Raw genomic sequence first — 14693 nt, 5'->3', positions numbered from 1 at the left:
TGCTATCACATTCTCTTATGGGAATGAGAATGGAGCAAATTCAATGGGACGGATTTTCAATTCTTTGCCCACAATCATACATGAATTTGATCATGGCAAGACAGAGAAATTTTACCAATTCGAGTGGTTATAATTTCTTACAAATCTATCAGAGTTATAATCAAACTTGTTGTCTTTGTTTGTATATAAAATCTAATTATAGAATTCAAGAATTTAAAAGAAAAAAATAAGGTAAAATGCTTACCTTCAATCCAGAATTTATTCCTGAAGGAAGTTCATGGAACAATTGACAATCATTATGCTCAATCCCAAAGCTTCTACTCAATTGGTTAGAGTCTCGTGCTGATAACGTGTTATGAAACAATAAAAGTAGAAGAACAATATTGCAGAGAAAAAGAGAGAGAGGGGATTCTTATTGATTTGGGGTGAATTACAATAGAATAGAACCCTCTATTTATAGGGAACCCTCTATTTATAGGGAGAGAGTGACTTAGCCACCAAGCAATGAATCCGAAAATCTCTCTAAATATAGACATTCATCATAAATAAAATACTATTTATAACATAATTATAATTTTATTGGGTCTATTCTCAAATTCTATCTTTTAATTTCTTGTCAATCGTATTTAGATTCGTATTATAACAACAATCCAACAAGCTATAAAGTGGCACTTATTTGCGGCACTTGCATGTATATTCATGGCTCGGGGGCCAAACTGAGTAAGAAGGTAAAAATGGGCAAATTTTGATTGAATTATTGTCCCAACTGACAAAAAGAATAAATAAAGGGTTCCTAGAAAAGAAAATTTAAGGGTTAGTACGGTGTTCCACATAATTGAGTTGTCTTATTGCACGATAGGCAAAAGCTTAGGGGGTGAAAGTCAAAATAGAAAAATGATGTCTTAATTTCTTCTGGAACCTCAATGGGAAAGAAGGAAAGTCGGAAGGTAGGGGAGAAATGGCGGTGAGACAGAAAGCAGTGGCGACGCTGCCGGCGTTGATGCGAGCTATGAGGAAGGGAACCCCAAACCCTAACCATATGCCGTTGAATCAACCGTTGCCTTCACTGAGACGAGCATTCTCACTTTACGATCAAATCAATCTTATCGATAACGTTCCTGAAGATCAATTGCGCTTCCAACAGTACTTTCCTATTCTTCCTTGTTTAATCATTTTCTTACTTATTTTCTGTATGCAGTTATTTTCTCGTCAAATTAGGAGTATTTATGACCTATTTGAGCTAAATTTTATTTGAAGAACAATTTATGCAATTTTGTTTTCTTCTAATTTAGGTGTCTTACGTCGTATCTAGTGTTCAATTTTTTTATGACTTTGGTGACCGGGCCAGCTTGCTCGACTATTCCACCGGGTACCTACTGCCTCCACCGGCGAGATAGCTTTTATTTCTTTTTTTGCCTCGTATCTGGTGGCTAACTCAACCAATTTTTTTAGCATTATTTGACCAGAACTCTTCAAAGTTCAGAAACTAGAAGTCGGGATATAATCATATAAATTGAAGCAAACTTTCTATTTGAGGAATTTGATGCTAGTCATATGGTTTAATAAATTGCAATTACTTCATTGAGGCAAGTAATGGCATAATTACTTTGGTTAGAATTCGTCATGCAGCTTAGGCATGCTAGTTGACCACTTATGTATTTGCTGCGGATGTTTATTGTCTCAGTGGACCTATAGAACTTTTTAGTTTCATCTTACATTTGCAGTTTAATAACATACTAGCAGAGATTTATATTTTACCCTTTGTGCCTTACTCCTTTCAAATATTTGTTCAATTGTCAGTCAAAAATGTCATTATTGCTCTATATTTCTGATAGTCAGCCTTATCAAATGATAACTATATACTTTTTGTATCAAACATAAAGAAAGGAGACTTATTTCAAAGTTATTCCCATTTCCTACTAGCTTTCGAAATTTGCTTGGCTGTTGTTTTTGTGGAGGGGCATGAAGGATGGAAAAAGGAGACCTATATATAGAAATGTAGATAGAAAAGACCGTTACGAATAAACAGAGTGTTTTCTCTCAGCTTTAAAGAATCCTGGAGGAGGGGAGAAATCAACGAATTGCAGTTGCTATCCAGTTGTTGTTTAGCTTTACAATAGTGTTAACCCAAAACTTGCATTGCCTTTGGATCGCAAAAAGCTAAGAAATGTAAAAAAACCACCCACACCCTTTATCAAAAAATTTAGGAAATCACCCACACCATATGGCAAATACCACACGTACTAATCTTGAAATGTTTGTACTGACTTTGGGTGAGTCAAGACGCGGTCCTTAAGAAAAATGTCGGGTTGTATGATATTTCTGGGGAGTACAAATCAAGCTATAAAATTTAGTGGACTATCTTGTTAGTATTACTAGGCTTGTGGACTGTTTTGTGCTTTTACATCTTAAATTTTGCCAAGCTGGTTCAATAGATATACTATATAGCCTCATAACCCTCTGGGTGGATGGTTTCTTTAGCTCTCTTTTGTTAATTTTATTGCTTAATGCCTTGCTTTCATAGTAATGGTAATTTGGTATCATTTCCATTTTAAGCCCCTGTACTACCATGTTGGTGAAAATACTGAGTTTGCTGGGCTGGATGAGGTGGTCTAATTCACACCAGTGATTCCTAGTAAAATCAGATGATTTACATTCAGGAGGGGACTGTGGTCCCTACTATGGGTTCCTAGGTTATTTCAAAATCCTGGTAACAAAGTCTTGGGTATGATTGGCGTGAGTCTAAGATGAAAGCATGTGAAGAGAGGATGTAATGCTTGGACTAATAGAGATGTTAATGCTTGAAGTGTATAGAAATTTGTAACGAATTGAGTTAATAGAAAAGAGTTGAATATGTGTTGTATGTGTGATGGATGACATCTATTCTATGTACAAAAGGTCTTATTTATAGCTACAGGGTCAGTCATTTAAACCACCTTCTTAACGTGCTCGCTTTTGTTTCCTAAAAGTACGGCACATTTAGTTAATGTTGAGATGGTTCGTTGCTTGCTTGATTCTGCCTTTTTCATCTTGACTAAGTCACCAACGCCTTTAGCTCCATGTTCAGCTGACATATGTTCGTTTCCCAGTTCAATGAGAGGCAATTACTTGACTGGGTTGTCATAGAGTAAAACCCTATATGACTTTTCCCTTTACTAATCCATTAGGATGGATGTTGGGCTAATCTCATTTAGGCCACATTGCCACGATTTATACTAAGCCTCAAAGGGTCTCTTCTGGGTGCCCATGGCGGCATATCGTGGTCAATTTTGATGTGGTCATGATTCAATTCAGATAGCCTAAGAAGATGGCCAAATGGCCTCGCCCTCGGTCCGTGCCGACTCAAAATTTTCGTGTTAACAGACTTCCTTTCTTACAAGAATTTAGTTGTGGCACTTTTTTCTTGGACTGCAAGACATATTAATATGTATCAGCACCTGATTATTTTAATAGTTTTTTTGGGCTCCTTGTAGGTTTACTGATACCGGGTTCAAAGTTAATGGGGTACATTATGAAGGTAGCTTGCTTTGTGTTGGCAACTTGTTAATGTCTTGGCATCCCAAGAAACTTTCGGAGGTTACTTCAGAAAGGTACTTACTTTTGCTCCTCATTGAACCCTGGTACCTTCCTTGAATGTACTATAAGTTGGTTAGACATGGGAAACCCTTTTATACATTTGGATTGGACTGGCCAATCGAAGTGGTTCAGTCTGGTTTAGCTTGTAGTCAATTGAAGTTAAGGAGCTGATGCCTAGTAGCTCAGTGGGATGACCAAAAAGTGACAGCAGGGTGAAAGAATGTCCCATCCTTCCAAGTTGTATTCCTTCTTTTTAGTTGATATTCCCTTCATAATGTCCAATTTCTTTTGAAAGAAAATTCTGTCATATGTCAAACAAAAACAGTAATTACAGGGATCCAAATTTTACACTATTTTATGTAACTTTTTTCCTCTTATGGTCTGCAAAGCTAAAAATTACTAATATCTTCACATGCCCTTCCGATGAATAATAAACTATACAATAGTCGACACTCACTTTTTAACTTGTAGCCTGTTTGGCCTAGCTTCTGCAAAGCCAAAAGTGCTTATTTTAGAGAGTTGAGGTGTTTGGCCAAGCTTTTAGGGAAAATATAAGTACTTTTGAGAAGTTCCAGAAGCTGAAAAAATTAGCTTCTCCTCATAAGCACTTTTGAAATCTTGGCCAACACAAGTTTCTGTTTTAATATTAGCAAAAGTGATGTCAAATATAGCCAAACACAAATTGCTACTCTCAAAAGTACTTTTTCGAAAAGCATTTTTCTGACAAAAAGCACTTTTCAGAATAAGCAAATTTTGGAAGCTTGGCGAAACAGGCTATTAGCCTGGTCAAAGCGAGAAATTTAATTTGGGGTAAAGCTAAAGGGAGTAGTACCATGTCCACAGCCCTTGTATTACATAATTTTGGACATTTTACTGTGCCACAAAGTTCAACTCTTTAATTATATTGCATGGATATCACTTATGAAACGCTTTTTCCCCTCAAAAAATATCAGATGTTTCCTTTTGCAATTTGTTTATACGGTCACGTCTGACATGCCATTGGTGCGTGCTTCTTGCAGCTTATCTATCTTCCAGACTGTGCGGCCAGTTCCAGGTGAGTAGCCAGTCAGTCTATTTTTGAAGAATGCGATGCTCAGCTGATGTTTCTCTGCACCTACCTTCATGTTCATGTACAACATTGTTATGGTGCTCATTCCGTTTGACCTTTCATGTCTAATTGGTTGTTCCTTTTCTAGCAGGGACCAAGCAAATTTATCTTATTTTTTATGTCTTTAAAAATTTATTTACCCTATTTCCTTTCAAGTTAGCAGCATTAATTGAAATGTTCTGAAATCTTTAGTGGTACACAGCTTTATGTTTCTTCTTCCACATAAAAGGGGAAAATACTATGCTAGTGTGTGGCAAGTTCTGATGACATCACACTGTAAGATTGCTGCAAATTTGTCTGGTGCAGTTTCCTGCGTGAGAACGATTTACTACTTTGCTTTGGTTGGGTTCTCTTGGCTGAACTCGATGTGCCATCTAACATAGGCTAATCTTTCTTCTTTGATACATCATTTGTGAAAAGTGTTATACCCTTTATGTCAGCTGTATTGTGCTAGTATTGTTTGAAATCAAGGAAAAAGCTTGAATTTGTAACTCAAGGTGGTTAAAGATTTAAAATTTTAATCAACCAGTTAAAGGTGCAAAGTTTAATATTTGGGAGGTTGTTTCACAGCCAGTAGTCAAAAACTATAGTTGTTTTATACTGATTTAAGATCTTGGAGAAGTATCCATGATTATTCATGGTGATTAGATATTCTGAGTATTCATGGCAGTTAATATTCTTGGCATGAATAAAAAGAAAAAGTATGTAAAATAGATTGGCAGAAAGTATGATCTAGCATTTCTTAAAATATTTGATTAATAAACCTATTTTTGATCGGAAAAATGATGGTAAATTTTAGTATTAGGAAGAATAGTTGCAGCTGGGCGGTGTTGATATTCCGCTCTGTTTGGTTTGTGCTTGCCAATAACTTGTTAAGAGGAAAAAACCTGGTGGTCAAGGTTGATTGATTATTTCAAAGTATCTTGCAATTAAGTTTGTGTGGTTTTTGCACTTTAAAAAAAGAGGGCTGGGTGGTGTTTGTCTAAGTACTACTACTTGTTAAAAAATCATTAGTATTTTAAGTTGAACAGGATGCAGTAATTTGTTTGACCTCTGGAGAAAGAGAACTATGGATGTTTAACAAACACCCTTAGCTTTGAAGAGTTTGGGTAGTAGGAAAATTAAGCATAAATTTTTTGAGAAAATCATGCATCAACGGGTGTGGCCTAGTGGTCAATGAAGTAGGTGAAAACCATGAGTAACTCTTGGTGGGTAGAATTAGCCGGTATCTGCGTGGTAGGAGTTAGTAGGTACCCACTAGAATAATCAAGGTGCATGCAAGTTGGCCCGAACACCACAATTAGTTAAATTTGCTTAATCGAATTATACAGAAAAACCATGACTAACTCTTTGTGGAAGATGTTGGTCACCTCTTTTTGCATTGTTTACTAGTCAACTGCGGAGCATGTCCTTGAATCCCTGGCATGTCCTGGACCATGCCAAATCCACTTGGAGCTACTGCAATGTTGGACCAAAGAAGGGTTGTGCAAGAAATCACTAAAGACTCTGGAATTAATTACCATTCCTCAAACCATTTGGTGGTCTGTTTGGCTTGAAAGAAATGACGGAATTTTTGAAGGCCATAGGAGAAATTTACATAGCCTTAAACAAAGATGCATGTTGTTGCTAGCTTTTTGGTGCAACCTGGTTATTGTACAGGATGTTGATGCAATTTTAGATATAACCGTGCGTTTTGATTATCATATAACCTAATGACTATTGACTCTGATCCTGATCTCGTCAAGGAATGATTATCTTCTAAATTTTATACTACTCTTGGTATGAGGCTGTTCTTTGTCTTTGTTCCTAATATAACTTCATTGCAGAGATTCTGCTTCTTGGCTGCGGGAGGTACATTCAACCAGTAAATCCTGAGCTTCGTGCCTTTATTCGTTCTACTGGAATGAAATTGGAAGCAGTTGACTCTGTAAGTATATGGTTCTGTCAATCTGTGTTTATTATGAAAACAGAAAGGAAGGGGCTATATTATCGTTTATGCACAACTGTTTCAGTAATTATCAGATTGTGTCTGATAGATGAGATGGGTAGCCATAGAAGTTCTGAGCAAGATTTATTCTTGGTTACTGCATCATACCCCCACCATTTACTTAACGTCTCTGGAACTTTTTGTTAAAAACTATTATTGGAAGATGGAAACATGTGGAACTCTTTGTTATTCCTGGACCTACATAAAGGAGTTTAAATACAACTAGATTAGCCAGCCAGCAAACCAATGCCAGAACAGTGACATTTAACTTGCTTAATGCTTTTCTTATTGGTTAATTTCTGAATGAGTATTATAGTAGCATAAACATTTCATGTATCAGCCAATGTTTTGCAAGTGGCTTTTCTCTTCCTCATTCTTTTCTAAATTTTCAATGCAATCATTGAACCATATTATTTCCGATTCATGTGGTTCTTTACAAAATAAACTTTTAAGATGTTTCTTAATAGACACAATGAACCAATAATTGAATCACACATGTTTTGGTGGGAGTGATATCAGACTACTCACATGAAAAAACAAATTTCTATTTGAACTCTAAAACCTTGCTTTGCTAGCCTGTCGCTTGTTAGATATCTGTATATATCATGTTTTGTTGCACATATTCGTTGATCAGAGCTTGATCTTCTTCCTCTCATCCATATTATGTTGCTTACATTCTTTACTTCATCTGTGATGCAGAGAAATGCTGCATCAACTTACAACATTTTAAATGAAGAAGGAAGGATTGTGGCTGCTGCACTTCTCCCATATGGAGTAGAATCATAGTTCATAGGCCTATGATATATATGTTTTTTCTTTAACAAAGTCAAGCTGATTAATCATGTCTGGAAATCACTTTGCTTTTACTGGAAATCAAAATGAAGGAGAATATCTTGCCAATTACTTTATCCCAAATTTGATGGGACTACTCTGTTTACAATTGACACATCATGCTCTAGTAAAATACGTTTTATTTTTCATTACTCAAATTCATATTCTTATTTTCCCCGTAGCTCATGTAAATTTGACTTTTTAACTTGACTTTTCTCACTTCGAATAACACAACCAGATAGCCGTATTACTTGCAAGAGTTATGTGAACTTGAAGCTTTAGAAACCACAACTGCTTCACGTTTTCAATTGCTTCCACTCTCTCAACCTCTTCTTTCCGAAGCAGCTTAGATGCACCAGAAGTTGAGAAAGAACCTTTGAGATGATAGTTACCACTGGCAAATGTCCTTCTAAACAAGGATGAGTAAGAGCATCAAAGGATATAAGATTCAAACCTGAAGGCCGCCCTGATGCAATCTGATCAAGAGTTTCAACTAGCAAGTTCCCAATCAGACTTTGGGAAAACGTTAGATTCTAATTGCTATAGTTGATTACAAAGCGGATGACATTGGCGAGCTTCTCCAATAAAATGTTGAAGCCTCTAACTCTTATTTTTGTTTCTAAATTTATCTTGGCTCATTAAAGTTTTTGTTTCTAAATTTATCTTGGCTCATTAAAGTAACCCATCTCTGGTCAGAATTTTCTCGGCAAAATAAAATACTAAAACAACGCTGTAAAATACTCACTAAAACAATTTCTTTAAAATTATCTCAAAGTAAAAGCTTTAAATAGGAGATTGTACACCATATGTCCGGTAGCTAGAAGTGATAGAGATAATAGGAAACAAAGTCTTAGTTCAACAACACCAAAACAAAACATAATACCAAACAATATGAAACAAAATCTAGATGCAATCTATTATAACACCAAAACTAAAATCTAGATGCGATCTATTACAACACCAAAACTATACATAGTCTTTCAGATCAACAAAATCAATAAGGGAGCATTCCTAGTTTAGGTGATTCTTGGTCTGATGGACCATCTACCTGCCACCCTGAAACACAAGTCAGATATACTTAAGGAATTTTAACGAGAAAAAGGGAAATGAGAGGTGTTCTTGCCACTTACTCTGAAGTCATCGTGTACGCCTGAAATTGCTTTCCCCAGCACATCTTCCATAGATAACACAGTGAACTGGGGAAAATGCTTATCTCCAATGGGGATAGTATCCGTGACGACGACTTTTTCAAATAACTTCACTTGATAGTGTTTGAATCGCCGGAGAGCTGCAAAGAGGAAATATTTTGGTCAAAACCAGAGGGACTCGCGCAGATTTTCAGTTTTATGGCCGTAAAATACCAAAAGATCTAATTTGGTCATGGAGGGGCGGTGACTATGATTTATTTGGTCGTATTTGACGTCCAGGAAAAATTTTAGGCGATCCGGGTCCGGAGGCCCGGGCCCACGGCGGAAGGCGTGGGCTATAGCACACGAAAATTTGGGAATCAGGCGGAGTTCTAGTTTTATGGCCGTAAAATACCAAAAAATATAATTTGGTCGTGGCGTGGCGGTGAAAAATGCTAAATTAGCCCCAAAGTTCCAAACACATGTGAAGCAAACATACCTAAAAACACACATGTGGACTACATGCATAGACTTCCCGAGCCCCCTCTCGGCGTAAGAAGCAGCTCCTCTAGCAATAATCTCTGAACAATCATTAACTATGTGTCGTAACTTGATCAGAATATATAAAAACTGAAAATCATACTAAGACAAGTCTATTAAAAGACCACAAAAAGATGACATTCTTAAACCTGTTGATAATCAACTTGGTGGAAGATGTTGAACAAGGCCGGTCAATAAAATTAGTGGCCAAAAGCTAATTTTTAATAAAAGGCCTTATACTTTTTACGTTAGAATTCATATATGTATGCACATGCAAAAAAAGCTATTGTTACCATTTTTTCGTGCTTGTTGTTATAGTATAATATTCTAAATGATATAAAGCCTTTAACTTTACATAGTAATAATATTATTATATGTTAGTAAACAAAAATTGAATAAATAAAATATTAGGCATGTAATACAATATATTTCCTTTGATGTTGTTGTAAAAAATTATATTTACAAATATAAAAATATAAGTAGTTTAATTCAAAGTTCTAAAGTATTTTACTATTAAAGAATAGATAATCTACTTTTCTTTCTTTTTTACAAATTTTTTATATTTTTTACTTTTTCTGCAAACTTTAATATTGTCTAAGCTAAAATAAAATCATAAAATTCACTATTAAAAGTTTTTTGGGCCTCAGAATCTCAAGGGCCTAAATCAAGGCTTTACTAGCCTCCCTCTTGAGCTACCCATTCATCCATCCCTAACATTCTCAATTAAATTTTATAGAGTTTTAATTAAGATAAGACAATAATAACAAGAATACTAAAGACAGTGAATGTGCCATTCCGTTAACAAATGAGAATAAAGTTGGTTCAACAACATGTTCGTGCGGCTATGGTCTCAACGAAATTGGTGGCTAAAATCCATAGAATAATAAGACTCTAAAAAGGCCTAATGTGAGAGAGCAACGCATACGCATAATGTGTCGGCTAGGCGCACGTCATGATATTGAATTCTCCTCTATACAAAAATACGATATTAAGTGAAAATGATAAAGTGGTGAGCCCATTATTCATCGAGTTTTTTTTAATATTGCGACACTTGCCTCAAAAATTTCTTAGTTAAAAAACAGATACAAAAGAACTTGTTTTTTGACGTATGAATGTGCCAAAAGGAATAACTAAATCTGAGTTAAAATTAAAAAGTAAAATCGTGAGAAACATGAAAAACAATATACATAGAAGAAAAGTAAAATTGATAAAAATAAATATATTGTTTAACTTAATGAGAGAAACTATTTATCACATTCACTCTTTCAATCCTATCTCTACCAAATTTAAAAAGAATATTAAAATCTGATATTTTTTATTAACTATTATAAATATAAATTATATATATTTTTTGGGCCTGAAATATTTGGGGGCTAAGGCAAGGGTTTCGGTGCCTTACCCTAGAGCCATCCTTGATTTGGAATTAAGGAATTGATGAATCAAAAGAGGGTTATGGTGATTACTTCTCAAAACAATAGTGGAGAGGAGGCTAATCAATATACTACAGACCCTAAAGATCCACCAATTTAAATGTAGAATGCTTTTCATTCTAAGTAGGGAACAAGACAATTTAGAAGCAGATTCACCTGCAAATACTCATGAAGACACATAATCTAGCAGCAAAGCAACTGTGCACTGTATGGGTCTAAATTTTGCGACTTGATAACTGTAGATAAATAGGGTCGAGGACGAGGTCGACTACGACATAATAGCGAGGAGTCGCCTTCAGAAGGATTATTGCCGAGGGCGAGCAACTGAAGTAAAGAAGTAACGGTAGGATAGGTTTAGAAATGGACACAAAGAATATTCCTTTGATATTCCTTATGTTGTACTTTTTAGGGTTTCTTGGGAATATCCCTTATAAATAGGAAGAAATAGAGAACAAAGGGGGATCTTCACTTTTTGATAAGAGCACTTTGTAAAGAGTTGACTTGAAAGAATATATACATATTATCTTGTTCACCGATTCTATAGCTCTACACACGTTATTCTTTCTTTGTTCACAAGATCCAAAGATTCCTTATCCATCTTCGTTTATCTTAATCCCACGTTGCTGTCAGGAAGGAAAGTCATCCAAACTGACTAATATTTGGGTGATAAATTCCTCTTTATTATATTTATTGCCATTGTCTATATTTATTGCATATTCTTATCACAATATTTATTGATAATCTTTGAACACGTGCTGGATCTTATTATTTTTAAACGTGATTTGACTTCACGGACCTGTCCAAGTCCTTTATCTAGATCTTATTATATTTAACTAAGACTCATCCTCTATTTCATCATTAATTGGTTTAACAAAGAGTTTAATACTTGTTGGTTAAACAATTTGGCGCTGTCTGTTGGGAGGTTTTAGTTAAAATTTTAGTTTCTTCTAGATCACAAAAAAGGACAGCTATCTTTTTCTCGTTTGCACGAACTAACAATGGCAGGAAAAGGAGATGAAAGACAGAAAGCAATAGTGGGTGTCACTACCAACATCTTGCACACCATCAATGTGGATGACAGAGGAGAATGTGACGCCAAGTGCTACACCCAGGCAGAGTGATTCTCCTCCCCCTCATGGAAGTGTAACCGCTTCACGCGAAAAGGGAGATTCCAAGTCCACGGCTGAGGAAGCGCCACCAGAAGTGAAAAAATTACTGAAGGAGTAGCTGACAAGTACTCTAAATAACATACTCGACAAACCCGTTCAAAGGGCGAATAGAAACGCCGCGCCAACAGATACCACATCGATCACCGGCGAACAACTCGCTCCCCAAATAGGTAACACTTACACCACTGTTGATGAAGGTAATGATGCACTTGCAGCCATTCTAAAGAAAATGAAAGAAATGGAAAACGAGAACAAAACACTCCGTGACCAGATGAGGGAACATCAGAAAAGGTCGATAAGATACCGGGCGCCCCAAAACTGCTACCAAAACGGGATGTCGGCCGATTCGTCGAACAACCATATAGCGAGGAGGCAGCCCCGCATGCCACACCCAACACCTTCAAAATGCCACCGTATTTGAAGATATACGACGGTACCACAGACCCCGAAGATCATATCATTCATTACGTCACAACGGTAAAAGGCAATGACCTTTCAAAGGAACAAGTACCATCGGTGTTACTGAAGAAGTTTGGCGAGAACCTAACGGGGGGAGCCTTAACCTGGTACTCACAATTACCAGCACGCTCAATAACAACGTTCGAAGAAATGGCCAACAAGTTCGTCACCGCCCACGTCGGGGCTAAGAAGGCGGAGGCCAGGGTGAATGATATATTTGCCGTTAAGAAATCGCCTGGCGAGGGACTCAGGGACTTCCTCGTTCGATTCAACAGAGTGAGAATGAGCTTACCAAATTTATCAGAAGGGATAGCGGTGGCATCTTTCCGAAATGGGTTGAACAGGAATGGGTCAAGAGCGACCAGAAAGTTACTAAGCAGGCTCATGAAATACCCTCCCACTACTTGGAAAGAAATTCACAACGCCTACTGCGCCGAGGTAGGAGCAGACGAGGAAGAGTGCTCAACAGTCCCAACAAGGAAGTGTGCTCAATAGTCCCAATTTCACTGAATTTGATTCTGAATGATAGTTTGGTTCAAGCTTTTGGACCAAGAACTGAAGTTACTCAACAAGAAATGATTCATAAGGAGATTAAATTAGTAGTTGAATTGGGGGGTCTCTCTCCTAGGGGAAGCTCTGTAAACAGGAAAAAAGCTCCAAAAACAAATGTCTCTTCTCAACATATCACTAGAGGTAAAGGTAGAGGGAACCAAAAACCTTAATCTTACATTTCCAATGATTAACACGATCATATGGAATATTAGGGGGGTTAAATCAAAAGGTGCATCTGACTGATTAATCGAACTTGTTAGACTATACAAAGTGTCCTTTGTGGCTCTTCAAGAACCATTGTACATAGCTCTAAGCTGGAACAATTTAGAAGGAAGTTGGGGTTTGATAATACTGTGGCTACTCGTAAAGGGGAGATTTGGTGTTTTTGAGATTCAAATCAAACAAGCTCAGTCATGAATGATCACCAGAAGCACCAAACCTTTTCTGTGCAGCATAATGTGTCTTCTGAATTTTTCTGTTTAAGTGGTAGGACACCAGCTTAAAAAAGGGTGAAAGGATTCACAAACTGGTGAAAGTATGGATTTTATCAAATGTGTGGAAGAATGTAGTATAATTGTAGCATGGTACATTGGAATTGACTTTAAATGGTCCAATCAGTAAGAGATTGGATAGGATTCTATACACTGATGAGTGGTCAGAAGTATATCCTATGGTTACAGACACTTGCCCAGAACTAGCTCTGACAATAACATGTTGCTGCTCAACTACTCAACAGGAGATGAACCTGCTATTAAGTACTTTAATGTAATGACCCGACCAATCATTTTATATATTTGAGCCCCGTTTTTTCTTTTGATGATTCACACGTGTGTATTACGATTTTATGACTTGGGGAACGGGTTTGTTTTGTTCCAAAAAGGTTTTGGGTTGATTTGGACCCTTTGGTTCTTGGTTTAGAGACCTAAGTTGGAAATATTAATCAAAGTTTGAATTTTTTAAAACGACTCCATGACGGTGTTTTGATGCCTTCGATAGGTTTTGTATTATAATTTTGGACCTGGCTGTATGTCCAAAATTGAATTCGGAGGTCCTTGGTTTGATTTGACTTGTTTCGACGAAAGTTGGGAATTTGAGGTTTAGAAGTTCGGCCATAGGTTGACTTTTCGGCTATCGGGTTTGGAATTTGGTTTTGGGACTTAGAATAGGTACGTTTTGTTATCTGGATCTTGTCTGCAAAATATGGCGTCATTTGGAGTTGGTTTGATAGGATTCGGACGCTTGGTTGCAATTCTAGAGGTTCTTGAGTTTTCTTTTGAAATTAATGTGTTTTAATGTCTGATTCGTAGTTTTAGATATTATTTTTGTATTTTGATCATGCAAGTGAGTTCATATGATATTTTTAGATTTGCGTGAATGTTTGGTTTTGAGTCCCGAGGTCTCGGGTGAGTTTCGGAAAGATTTAGACTCAAATACAAGTTGCTGGTGCTGCTGCAGTTGTCGCAATTGCGAGTACCAGCATCGCAATTGCAAACATGACAGGGGGAATCAGGTATCGCAATTGCGATAACTGGTTCACATTTGCGAAGACTAGGCTTAAGTTGTGTAGGTCGAATATGCGACCATATGGTCGCATTTGCGAGGAGAGCAGACTTCACATTTGCAAGGTCAGCGTCACAATTGCAAAATCTCCTGGGCTTCACAGTTGCCGCATTTGCGAGGATTTCTTCGCAATTGCAACATCTGCAACTGAACAAAAGGTTGGAAAGTCGGGATTTCATCTCATTTCTCTCATTTTAGAACCCCAAACTTGGTAGGAAGCGACTTGGAGAGGGGATTTTCATCTACAATCATTGGGTAAGTAGTTTTAATTAATTTTTAACTATATTTCATGATTTTATATATATATATATATATATATATATATATATATATATATATATATATATATATATC

General features: G+C 36.6%; 1 protein-coding gene and 1 long non-coding RNA gene across 2 annotated transcripts; one reads left to right on the top strand and one right to left on the bottom strand.

The window, feature by feature from the left end:
* Positions 1 to 885: 885 nt before the first annotated feature.
* On the top strand, positions 886 to 7654 carry LOC109209810 (NADH dehydrogenase [ubiquinone] 1 alpha subcomplex assembly factor 3-like). Its single transcript, XM_019373151.1, has 5 exons — positions 886 to 1143; positions 3474 to 3590; positions 4596 to 4630; positions 6511 to 6611; positions 7371 to 7654. The coding sequence occupies exons 1-5, from the start codon at positions 959 to 961 to the stop codon at positions 7455 to 7457; spliced, it is 525 nt and encodes a 174-aa protein (XP_019228696.1). The 5' UTR covers positions 886 to 958; the 3' UTR covers positions 7458 to 7654.
* A 662-nt stretch (positions 7655 to 8316) lies between these two features.
* On the bottom strand, positions 8317 to 9327 carry LOC109209812. The gene is made up of 3 exons (XR_002065435.1): positions 9129 to 9327; positions 8633 to 8790; positions 8317 to 8558 (listed from the first exon to the last, which is right to left on the bottom strand). It is a non-coding gene; the product is annotated as an uncharacterized LOC109209812 (long non-coding RNA).
* Positions 9328 to 14693: the final 5366 nt, after the last annotated feature.

The sequence above is a fragment of the Nicotiana attenuata genome, unplaced genomic scaffold, assembly GCF_001879085.1.
Source record: "Nicotiana attenuata strain UT unplaced genomic scaffold, NIATTr2, whole genome shotgun sequence".
Classification (NCBI taxonomy): domain Eukaryota; kingdom Viridiplantae; phylum Streptophyta; class Magnoliopsida; order Solanales; family Solanaceae; genus Nicotiana; species Nicotiana attenuata.
Note: the sequence above shows the minus strand (reverse complement) of the source record. Positions and strands in the feature narration are given on the sequence as shown.